This window comes from Bidens hawaiensis, unplaced genomic scaffold (genome assembly GCF_021521415.1).
Source record: "Bidens hawaiensis isolate Kalapana, Puna unplaced genomic scaffold, B.hawaiensis_p1.1 tig00000978_1, whole genome shotgun sequence".
Taxonomy (NCBI): domain Eukaryota; kingdom Viridiplantae; phylum Streptophyta; class Magnoliopsida; order Asterales; family Asteraceae; genus Bidens; species Bidens hawaiensis.
The window spans coordinates 2,528,750-2,541,787 of record NW_027491058.1 but is presented as its reverse complement, the minus strand read 5'-3'; the positions used below and the strand labels follow the sequence as shown (position 1 = coordinate 2,541,787).

The following is a 13,038-nucleotide window of genomic DNA, read 5'->3' as shown; positions in this document are numbered from 1 at the left end:
ATTTCCTTTCTTTTGTAAGTCAAAATAGTCAATACACAATATAATTACACATTCTTCTAAATGCGTACGCTCTATTGTTTACAATTTTAAGCAAGTGAAACAAATGAAGACGTTCATAAAAAATGGTAGTTTCATCATTCCTCGTAAGTATGATGCAGAATTCGAATTTGAGATTGATGTTGTATGGATTTAGTTTAAAATTCGTTAAGAAACATAATATAGATAAGAGTAATATTGCTTACAAGGACTCTAATTTATTTAACAGACAACAAAAAGATCAAATATCAATACATTCGGAGCAATAAAACAAATTAAATACACGTATATTTAATCCATCAAAGTGCACATCAACATCTTTTGACAAAGACTCATCATCAAGGAGAGTTATTAGAACTTAACCTCGGATTTTGGTGTAGAGCATAGGTTTCTTGTGTTTTAGCAGGTAGCGATACTCGTACATAGAGTGAAACATGTCCAATAAAAGAGAAAACTGCAACACTGTAAATACAATGACGGAAAGGGCAGCAAATGCAGCAATAAGGATCGGTAGCCAGTTGTTATACCCGTATAGCACAAAGAAACCAACACTAAAAGTCAGCATCATTGCCACTACAGAGATGAAAAGGGTTAGTAGACCGACCATCAACTTTCTGGGTAATGAATACACAAAGTCACGTTTGTGACGAGATGTGAGGATAGACAAGAACACTAAAAGTGAGGTTGAGGAAGAGAACAAACAAATAGAGCCTGCAATAACAAATGCAAGGAAGGTAGGCTGTCTCAAAGAAGTAAAATTTCCTGCGTCAAATGTAAAGGCTGCATCAAATGCAATAGTGACTATAAGTGCGGCAACAACAATGCAGTCTTTCATCCATTTCAGTCCTTTGGAAACAGTATCTTCATTTTCTTTAGAGAACAACTCATGTGGTGTTTCGCCATCTTTGTTTTTCGCTTCCCTTAAATAAGGTGGCATTATGTAATGAACTTCCTACAAAACAAAAAATTATAGACAACAAATCATTATAAATTTTTCTTTTAAGTAAATTAGTGTTATATTAAAGACAAAATGGCAAAAGATGTCATTTTATGTTTGCACGGTTTTTCAATGGACATCCTTTGGCAAACTTAATAACAGAAAACATCCTTTACGTTTCAAAACCCTATCACATTATGTCATTTGATACTAATCTAGTTAATTTTTCTTGTTAAATCTGGTCATATGCATCCCACATGAGGGTAGTTTTGTAAATTTATAAATATATTTAATAATTAAAATAAAACATATATATATTTGTAAAATAAACTCTCTCTCTCTCTATCTATCTCTCTCCAACAGATCCACCACTCTTCACCGCACGGTTCAATCTCTCCGGCACCTCTTTTCCGACCACCACTCTTCACCGCCGTAACCGCCATCACCACCACCGCCGTGGCACTCCCAACCTCCAACGAAAAGTTTAATATCGCCTCATTACCACGAAGCTTAAACGCCGCACGGTTGTACTCACGTGCCGCCTGTACGGCCTTGTCAAACATACCTAACCAAACCCTAGTTCCTTTCTTATTCGGATGTCGTATCTCCATCACGAACTTTCCCCACGGCTGTTGTCGTACACCTTTGTAATGCCTCTGTTCAACTTCTGATTCCACTTTCACCGTCGATTTCACCGGAATTGAGATATTAATTGACGGTTTGCGTTCGCTCAGACTGTTCCGATTGCTCTGTACAGACTCGATGGAAAGAGTTCTGTTGAGAGAAACTGATGATGAAGATGAATGATGAGGTCTAGAGTTGATGATTTGTTAATGGAAGTCATTGATGATATGATGTTTTGAAGTGGAATTGAGTGTTGAAGATTGAAGTGGAAATTAGTGTTGATTGATGTGTGAATTTACTACACTGTCCTCATGTGCTTTGCACATGATCATATTTAACGAAAAAATTTAATTGGGTTGCTACCAAAGGACGTAGAGTGAACAAAATATGTAACATGAAATACATTTTCTGTCATTTCTTTTGCCAAATGACGTCTAATGAAAACCCGTGCAAACATAAAGCACCAGGTTTGCCATTTTGTCTATATTAAATGAGTTCCGAGCAATCAATTATTAATCATTTTGGAGACATTAATTAACAGATATACCTTGAACCACCTTAATTCCCGTTGCATTAGCAGTGATGTAGACGTCTTAGCTGCCATCTCCTTTGAAGTCTTCCCAACTAAATGTAGCAAGTTATTACCCGATTTGTCAAGTAGCATGCATATATCATCTTTGGAGCTGCCTATTTCATACAATAGGCTGTAGATACCATGATGACGATGCATAACAGCTACATGAAATATAGTGAACCCATCCTCATTTCTATTAAACATAAAATGAGGATATGTTCGAAGCAACTCAACTATAAACCCCGTGTTGCCTGTTTCTGCAGCAACAAATAATACTCTTGACAAATGTTGTTGTGTCGTTCCATTATCCAAGTGATTTGGCTGCCCTCTGAGCATACACTCAATTTCATCAAGGTTCATTGTTCTCGTAGCATGTGCCCAAATGATTTTTAGTAATTTCAATCCATAGCTTTCCACTTCAGCCACAGGTTGTACATTTATGCCAAAAAATCTACAAGCTGAAACAATGACCAAAATAAGGTAAACCGAAACAAGTAAATACTATTACCTAGAGATGGCAGTAAACATAATTAACTCTTACCTCGTTCCATGATTCTCGTGATTAAATTCTTTTTTAATCTAAATATTGCATAGGGCTTTTGTGCCAAAACCTCGAGTAGCGATACATTCCTACCAAGTTCTGGACTATCCTCCACAATTTGTACCGCAACATCTATAGAAGATAGATGGCAACATCTTAATGATATAAGGTTAAGTAGAACATATGAAATAGTAAACAGTAAACATAGATAACAAAAAAGATATAATATGTAACTATAAATGAAGAATAATTAATATGTATCTTAACTAAGGGGCTGTTTGGTTCATTCAGATCTGAATGAGTTAGATCTGAATGAGCATCTGTCTCATTCAGCAACAACAGTAAGTCTGAATGATTCAGACCTAATTTTAACCATTTAGATGTTTTTCTGTTTGAAACTAAACAGTCTGAAGTCTGAATAAATCAGATGTTTACATCTGAATGGTTCCATTCAGATGTAAACAAACAGCCCCTAAGCATTTTTAAGGCAAATTTCTTTTACTTCCCAGGACCTGAACGACCTTATGGGTGTTTAAGAAACTTTGTATTTCCACGACCTTATAGGTGCTTAAGAAACTTTGTATTTCCACTGAGCCACCAACTTAGAACGTCTTATTCTAAGCATATATTAACATTTGTTTTAGCAATTAATATATCCATAATTGTAAACTTAAAAATCTTTCTTTTCATTTCTCAAATTAAGGAAATTAATATGCTTGAATATCAATGATTTAGTGCAATTATTTTAGAAATGGCTGTTGCGATCATGTTTTTGTTATTAAATTCAACAGTTTTTGTCACTCATGGAACCTTCAGTACCAAATGGAAAGACAAAGTTTTATGCACCTAGATGCCGCAAGGCCAATGACCCTTCAATTGTGATCATGTGCAAAAACAAGATGCATCACATGTACAAGATTACGTACCAAAGAAGTTACGCTCCACACAGTGAAAGAGTGTCAAACACCTATCTCTATCTGTCCAATGATCACCGGTCATCTTCTGAGAATTCTTGTATAGACACTTTACTATGTTGTCTGTTCCCGTTATAGCAGCAATGGATAATGGCAAATATCCATTATTACCACGGATGTTCAACAGGTTGCGATTTTTTTCCATCATAATGAAAGCCATTTTATCTTTTCCAGATGAAGATGCTATCGAAAAGGCAGTGTTGTCATGTTTATTTTTAAGTTCCAGCTGCTCTCTTGTCATTATATTCACAAGATTCTTCATAAAGTTTAAGCTCAGCTTGGTTTCCTCTGATGTCGCTGCCACATGAAGTGTTGTGCCGAGATAATTATTGACATCAGTCGATACCAAATCTGGGCGTTTGTCAAATATGATCTTTGCTGTTTCCCAGTCACCTGTATTGGATGCTTCATATAATGGAACAACCAACTTTAAATAATCTTCAGTATTTCCTTCAAATTAATTCCAAAAACATATTGTTAGTTAGTGCACAATAACTTCGTTTATAGCTTATAAGAGCATGCTCGGCGCTCGTTCATCAAAAAATGCCCATTTGACCCGGCTCGGTTAGCAAACAAGCGGATCAGCTTGGTTAGGTTTGTAAACTAGCCAAGCATGAGCAAACCCTCGATCGGTTTTGATAAGCTAATTAACAACCCTAGTTTACATTCGATCAACTACTACTAGAGCAGATTTGCTTTTGATGATAAACATGAATGTAACGACGTACGATATTCATACGTAAACATAGTATCCATTTAGATACGCTCAAATGGCGTCCCCTTGTCACAATGAGAATGTATATAACCCTATTCTGGCCTGGTCAGGTATGAATTGAACTTATAATCATAGAATTGGCTTGATCATCATATTGTAGATTATAAGATCATAACCCAAGCCCATTGCCATTTTGGCTTAACAATCTACTAATTATTTGATTCTAGATATTACCTGAGATCTTGAATTAAGAAATAGAACCTAGAAACAAAAAAAGAGTATATATATATATATAGTAAAGAATAGACTCACGCACGACATACTATTGACCTTAATTGTGTGATACAAGTTTGGATTATTAGGCTATGTGTAGTGGGAGGCTACAAGTAGGGAGATTTTGACATGTGACACCCAGTCAATAAAGGAAGAATTTTTGTTTTGGGGTGTAATGGTGTTATAGGGTGATTTCACACGTGGAGGGCTACTAATTGTCACATTATTATTATATTATTATTTCCGTTCTCACCAATGCGACAAATTCTCGTCGCCCCCCACCTTGTCGCCCCTTTTATCGCCCGGGGGTTGTTGTCATTCCTCGTCGCCCTTTGTCACCTCAATTTGTAGCCTACTACACATGGCCTTATAGGACCAGAATGTATGATATCTCATTTTATTTTTTATTATGGTACATTGTGTATTTGTTATTATGATATCTTATTGTATTTGTTAGATGTAGAGGGTCAAATGTATCATTATGTAATCTAGAAATCGTTCAAATAGGAACAAACATAGGTTGTGACGATTCCTCAAGCGTCGCCTCGATTGTATGAGAACTTTAGCCGGCCGTTGCTGGTCATTGTAAATCTCGTATGTTCTTCATGAATTCTTAATACAAAATCGTTCTATTATATTGTTGTTCATACATATTGATTTCTATTGTTATGTATGATGTATCTGATTCAATCAAAGAGGCCAATACGTACGTGTATAGTGAAGAGTTGCATTTCATAACACTAAAGTGCTAAAATTTGAAAGTACAAAAAAGAACAAAACGAAATCATTTAATTTTTTAATTAGTGGTTCATATATTCTACGCAAATTCTACTTTTTAAATACAAATTAGTATCTCTTATGTACATAAAAGACCATTTAACTAATTTGTTTATGTCTTTTCTTTTAATGTTAAAACGTTTTTACTTACATATGTGCAGGTAAAATAACTTATACCTGCCATTTAAAAGTATTTATAAATCCATAAAACTTGTTCATAGTTTGCTACTTTCAAGAGAGATGACTAAAATTGCATTTGAACTATTTTTTATATCTTCTTGTTTTCGTAAAAAAAATGTGTTTCATCTCGTTACATATATGTATGTAAGCGTGTATTAATATACACACGCACATACACACCGGCGAAGTATTATATAGATATAAATGTATAATAAAAATTTATAAAATAAAGCAAACATAAATTAATATAAAATGAAATGATTTAAAGAATTTAGTTACACAAGAAATTGATTATGATTATATACATAGGATCAAGTTATTCTACAAATGAAAACAATTATGAAAAAGGATGAGAAGGATTTCTAGCCACACAAAAACACCCTTCAAAAAAATTTAATAAAAAAATCATAACTCAAAATTTAATAAAAAAACGAAAAAAGTAAAAACACAAAAATGTTTCCACCGTCTTTCTCGTTCTCTAAAAAAACACAATGGTGAGTGAAAAAAGTCATCGTGTCTTTTTTTTTTATCATTGTGTTTTGGATTTGTTTTCGTCATTAATTGTGTTTTTTTCCTTGACATTGTGTCATTTTTTCTTTATATTATGTTATACTACTCAACATTGTGCTATATTTTGTTCGTCATTGTGTTATATATTGCGATCTATTGTGCTTTTTTTAGTTATCATTGCGTCTTTTGTTCATTTTCGTCATTGTGTCTTTGATTTTGACATTGTGTCTTTTCGTCATTTTTTTTATTTTTTCGTCATTTTTTTGGAACGGGAATGATGGCATAAACATTTTTCTTTTTTAAATTTTTTCGTTTTTTTATTTATGAGTTATGATTTTTTTATTAATTTTTTTTAATTTATTTGTAAAGAGTTTTTTGTATGGTCATAAATCCTTCTCACACTTCTTATTTTTGTTTCCCTTTGTATTTTAACTTTACCATATATACATAATCGGTTTTTAAAGAATTAAGTTACTAATTGTAATAACTACAATTTGAAATTGTTGTCCACTAATTTTTGGTATTTATAATTAAACAATAGTATTCTATTATTATTGGTGGTGGTGGTGGTAAAATAATTGAGATGTGTATATCGAGGGTCACGGGATCGAATAATCGAACAATAATACGTAAATAACAACAGTTATAATAAATGAATCTTGTATTATTGATTTGCAGTTGAAACGGATGATTTACAATGATGGTGGCCGGAGGTATTTATACCCACCGGCGGTTACAATCTACCGTCGCGTTGGTTCGTATAAACGACGCAACCTTCGTTTATTTTCTAACTAATTACAACAATATACACCAACTATTAACTAATTACACTTTGTACCCTAACTATACTAACTGAATATTCTAACAGAGTTTATCTATTAATAATAAACTAACGAACTATTTAACGAAACTTTAACGAGATCGATGATTAACCAACAATCACCCCTTAATCTCGATCTTCAACACGGCTTGCTTTGTATTCATAGTAGCGTAGTTAAACTATGTATGAGATGAGCCTCCGGATATTCTTTTTCTTTGTTTTTCCACTTTGGGATTCATATGCGAAATGACCATATTCATTACATTCATAGCACTTGAGATCACTTTTGTCTTTGTATCCGCGACTCGCATTTCCACGTCTTCTTTCTTCTTTGAAAGGTTCTCTTCCTTGATCTTTGTCTTGGCTTCTATTACCACGACCTTTTCCATGACGCCAGTTCTTAGGATGATTACTAGCCATCAAAAGCTTTCTTTCGTTATCGTCTTCTGGTCCGTCTTGACTTTTAAGGCGTTCTTCAAAAGCTATTATTCTTCCTACCGCTTCTTCAAATGGCATTTTGTCAATTTCCAAATATTGCTCGATAGATGCCACGATTGGTAGAAATTTCTTTGGAAGTGAATTGAGCAACTTCCTTACAATTATCTTATCCTTGAGATTGGAACCAAAACTTTTAAATTTGGCTCTTATGCTTCCCAATTTTTCATAGAAATCACTCACGGTTTCATTTTCATTCATCTTTAACTTCTCCAACTCGCTCCTTAATGTCTGTAGACGTGCTTTCTGAACTAGGTCCGCTCCTAGGTGTCGAACTTTTATCGCCTCCCACACTTCTTTTGTTGTCGGGTGTTGTGCCACTTGCATCAAAATATCTTCTGGCAACGTTTGTAGGATCATTGTCTTGGTCGTATATGCCTTCTTTGCATCAACTTCTTCTTCTGCGCTTACCGCTTCCCAAATACCATAAGCCTTTAAGATTGTCTCCATCAACAATGCCCATGTCGTATAGTTTAAATCAATCAATTTTGGACATTGAAGAGATATATTCCCTTGCTCACGAATTTTTGTTGATCCACTTGATGAATCTTCTTTGCTAGACATATTTACTTCTTACTCGATTGAACCACACATGTTTTGCTCATACCACACAGGATTTGTACCACACAAGATTTATTTGCCACACAGGATTTTGTTTGCCACACAGGTCTTATTGCCACACAGGACTTAGATTGCCACACAGGTCTTAGGTGCCACACAGGACTTAAATTGCCACACAGGTCTTACTCTTGCTCTACGAATCACGAAGGTTCGGAGCCCACTTATTCTCAACGAATCACGAAGGTTCGGAGTCTTGCTATTCGAATCACACAGGTTCGAATTGTTTATTCAAGTTTTTAAATTTTTCCAAAATCAAATTCTTGAATTTAATTCCAAATATAATTGTTTTTAAAAACAATTACCTTTTTCTTAAATAATAAAACAATTAAGTTACTATTATTAATTCCTTATATTTATATGTATGTTTTGACTTTTGTAAACATATTTACAAAATCAAAACCACTCTGTTTCCTCCGTTCCCCTTTCCGATCAACACAAACCACGCCACCGGTTTTCTCCAAAACAATCGTTCTGACTTTCCTTTTAATCGGAACTTCTTTCAACCGGTGCTTCTTCTCCGTCTTCTAATTCTGCAGGTATGTTCCCCTCTTTTGTTCTTACCGATTAGGGTTCCGAATTTTGGGGTTTTCTTAGAGCCTCGCTCTGATACCAATTGAGGGCCACGTGATCGAATAATCGAACAATAATACGTAAATAACAACAGTTATAATAAACGAATCTTGTATTATTGATTTGCAAATGAAACGGATGATTTACAATGATGGTGGCCGGAGGTATTTATACCAACCGGCGGTTACAATCTACCGTCGCGTTGGTTCGTATAAACGACGCAACCTTCGTTTATTTTCTAACTAATTACAACAATATACACCAACTATTAACTAATTACACTTTGTACCCTAACTATACTAACTGAATATTATAACAGAGTTTATCTATTAATAATAAACTAGCGAACTATTTAACGGAACTTTAACGATAAAGATGATTAACCAACATATATACTATATAGAAAACCATTTTTGCTGCAGTCATCAAATCAGGTTCACCTCCCTGTATATTCAAACATAAAACATATATCACAATACTCATTTTGAATAAAGCAAATTACTTTCACATGTTTAACCCATTGGAGAATAGAGAGAAAAAGTTACCCTTAGAAGTTTGCCTGTTAATTTGCATAACTGAACCAGAAAGTCATTTTCATCTTCCCTTTGACATAAAATCAGATAAAATTTAAATTGAATTTGCAATTCTAAAAATACTAATACTTCTTTATGAGACAAATATATCAGAAAAATAAGGCATACCACTGTTTTATCTTGTATGCTCTTTCAAGGTGTTCTTTCTTGACACGGTTCAACACTTCACCAATGTGTTCTGTGGCATCATGCAAATTCGTGACTCGAACCTGCAAATATAACACACTAAGCATAAGCAAAATCTTTGAAATGAAAGTGAATTGTTATTATGATAAAAGTTAAAATTCACATACCACGCCCTTTAAAACAATATCAGTTTCTGTATCACTGCTTCCATAAACAACACCAGGACAATCGATCAAGAATATCTTTTTTGTAAGTGTTATATATTGCCAAACTTTCGTCTCTCCAGGAATTGGAGCAACCTTACAGACCTTCATAAAAGAAAACAAAAAAATATAATCAAGTTCGGTTAAGACCTCCACATGCTTAGAAAAAAGAAATAATGAACTTACATTTTTCGTACGCAACGTGTTAATTACTAACGACTTTCCAACATTTGGGTACCCAACAAATCCAACCGATATAGCTTGCTTGTCACTTTTTAAGCGTGAAAATTGTCTCAACACCGATAGAAGGGAATTCTGTAAGCAATTTAACAAAAGATCATCAAACAGAAACTAAAATGGCAGAAATCATGCATATACATATGAGTAACTAATAACAATTAGCATACCTTGCCATAAGACTTAGTAATGCTGGCATGAAACGCGAGAGTAGGATATTCTTTAGACAGTACCCTAAGCCATCCTTTTGTGACCCATGGTGGGGTCAAATCACACTGCACAAATGCGAGTAAAAAATTTAATGATCATGGTTACCTTGTTAAAAAGACCTTAGTTACAAAAATAGATCACAGTTACCTTGTTTAACAGTAAAATCATGTGTTTGTGTTTGCAATTCTCTTTTAAATGCTTCTCAAGATGATAACATCTAGTACCTTGAGGATCCCTAGCATCCAACACCTGTAATCAGAAACATGTGTACCACTTATCAATTAATTCCCTCAAAAACATTATGCATATAAAGAAAAGAATCAAAGATAATTACATAAGCATTTGACTGTAACATAAAAGGAGTTGGCACACCACTAACCTGGATAACAACATCTGAAGAGTCGATGACTTTGTAAAGCTCACCCCATATACGTTTACTTTGACCTTTTTCAAACATTGTGTGGCGAACTAGATCCCTAAATCCATCCACATTTTCATCTGTCGGATCAACACCACCACATTTTTCTTCAAATGCATCAACAAAGTTGGCACACATATTAATACAAGATTTAAACAATTAGCGATTCAGTGATTCACTAGAGACAGTTATAGCAAAAACAACAATTGAACTCTCAAAACTAGACAAAACTAAATTACCATGAAAACCATCAGCCCTCTTTACTAATGATTCATAATCAGACACCATTAGTTTTGGACGTTTCCTCTTCCCTTTTGGCCCAAATGCATCAGCAAATGACTCAGTGTCAAGAAGGTGAACTCTTGCTTGCTTCAAATTATATAAAAAACATCAAAATTGCACTAAATATATGATCACATCCTAAAGCATCTCAAATCTGACTTACCTTCTGATGATCATTCAAAAGTGACATAGGCAACTTTCTCTCTTTTATAATCACATTATAATTATTTGATAGCCGAGTTTGCAACTCTTCTCGAAAGAACTCAAGCTCTTTCTGATTTACAACCCTAGTGTTACCTACAGTGTTAACCAGAAGAATATTTAAAATAAGACAATGTAAGATCAGCTTCATCTCATGTTTCAATAACTCATCCATCAGTCTTAATCAACACCGTCTACAGTCTAACAGAAAATACCCAGTCTAAAATAACTAACAGAAAATATTAGGGGTGAGCAATAACCGAACTGTTAACCGAAACCAAAAACTGGTTACAGATTTTTTTGTACCCTCGGTTAGCTGAAATTAACTGAAACAAACCATTCATATATTTCTAGCTTTTATATCTCTATTTCATGTATTTATGCCTGAAGTTCATGTATTTATGTCTCAATTTCATGTATTTATGCCTCAATTTCATGTATTAATGCCTCAATTTCATGTATTTATACCTCCACTTCATGTACTTTGATCAACCAAAATTAACGAAACCGAAAACCAAAAAACTAGCCAAATTAACCCAATCGATTGGTTAATATAACCGAAGGAAAATATACAGTATAACATAATGAACTCATCCATCAGTCTTAACTAACTATAAACCTAACCAACACAATAATCTACAATCTAACATAAATTAAAACATCACGTACCAAACCAGCGGCGATCAGGCTGAATACGAGTAGACGGCAGCTCCTTTGAGTGCAGATCATGTTTTAGAATGTTTCCTTTGGCGTCACGTTTCGGCTTTGTATTGTATATCTTAAGACGCCGCACGGTGGCGGAAGTACGGCCGCTTTTGTTTTTGTTTCCGGCGGCATTCCGGTTGACGTCTAGAGAATGCTTCGGCTTACCTGACACGTTCACAGACTTCTCTTTCGTCTTCTTCACCATTTTTACGAAGCCTGCAGTTCGGTAAGCAGCAGCTGATGGTTGTTTAGGCTTTCTATACACGGTACGGCGGCGATGCTGATGGATGTCAGGTGACTGCCGCTGTGTTCCTGAGTTCTATACACAGAGAGAAAAGAAAGAGTTTGAAAGGAAAAGGAGGAAATATGGGAGAAATGAAACCCTAGAAATCCAATTCTCCGCTTTTTTTAGAGAAACAAAATCAGAGAAATGGAAATGGTTTATTTCCATTTCTCACCTCTTTCTTTTATAAACAAACAAGAGAATTATTTCCAGTTCCATTTCTCACCCCTCAATTCCCTCTACCAAACACCCCCTAATATGATAGTTTCACATTCGTAAAAGAGAATTATGCCCTGTTAAACTTTAAACAATAACGTAAAAAGGCAAACTCATTCTACTTTAATGTATATAGTATAGATATTACCAAGTGGAATGTTAATTGTTTGCTCATGCTTCATCATTGTATCCTCCATTGAACTCGCCTTGTCAAGTAGTACTCTGCTCATCGCTATTTCTTTTCCTGTTGACGGATTCATCTATGCTGATTTGCTATTTAATGGCATACGCAATCAAATGAACATAAAGATTATCAGCAATGGAGAAAATTTCATCGTATCAGAGTAAAAGTTTTTGTAGTGTACATCGGAATATTAATACCTTTATATATGGGACGAGCTGTCTTAGTGTGTTGATATGGGCATCCAACCTTGTCGCAAGAGCTTCCGTTTATATAGAATTTGAGATCGTGAAAGCTGTAGGTCACTTTGGATATTAGCACGTCCTTATAATGTTTCATTAAGTTATACCGTATTATTTAGACCATGCATAATGGGACACTTTCCTCACCCAATGAGCCCCTATAGTTATTGGCGGAGTCATAAATTTTTTTCTTTGGGTTCGGAATTTTTCAGTGTTCGTTTTTTTTTCTATCGTCAAAGATTTCGGGCCCGATGGGTCAGGTCTGTTATCAGGGGCGGATCTATAGTAGAAATGGGTGGTTCCCCGGAACCACCCGAGTTTCAAAATAATAATGTATTTGTATATATAAAACATTAGAGGAACCACCTTATAAATTAGGAAGGAACCACCTTAAAAACATTTGAAACGTTTGGCCAGCTGGTAAGGTGCTGGTTTTGTAACTTGAAGGTCACAAGTTCGATTCCGGATTTCCATATAATTTTTGAACTTTTTTT

General features: G+C 34.6%; 2 protein-coding genes across 2 annotated transcripts; both read right to left on the bottom strand.

Annotated features, from left to right (window-relative positions):
- Nucleotides 1–257: 257 nt before the first annotated feature.
- On the bottom strand, nt 258–12,391 carry LOC143549871 (uncharacterized). Its single transcript, XM_077040658.1, has 5 exons — nt 12,270–12,391; nt 3,639–4,136; nt 2,713–2,844; nt 2,145–2,629; nt 258–988 (listed from the first exon to the last, which is right to left on the bottom strand). Exons 1-5 carry the CDS (start codon nt 12,379–12,381, stop codon nt 395–397), a joined length of 1,821 nt encoding a protein of 606 aa, XP_076896773.1. The 5' UTR covers nt 12,382–12,391; the 3' UTR covers nt 258–394.
- On the bottom strand, nt 9,011–11,827 carry LOC143549204 (nuclear/nucleolar GTPase 2-like). Its single transcript, XM_077040166.1, has 11 exons — nt 11,587–11,827; nt 10,880–11,013; nt 10,688–10,803; nt 10,396–10,567; nt 10,164–10,265; nt 9,977–10,081; nt 9,756–9,884; nt 9,534–9,674; nt 9,349–9,449; nt 9,193–9,250; nt 9,011–9,091 (listed from the first exon to the last, which is right to left on the bottom strand). The coding sequence occupies exons 1-11, from the start codon at nt 11,825–11,827 to the stop codon at nt 9,011–9,013; spliced, it is 1,380 nt and encodes a 459-aa protein (XP_076896281.1).
- Nucleotides 12,392–13,038: the final 647 nt, after the last annotated feature.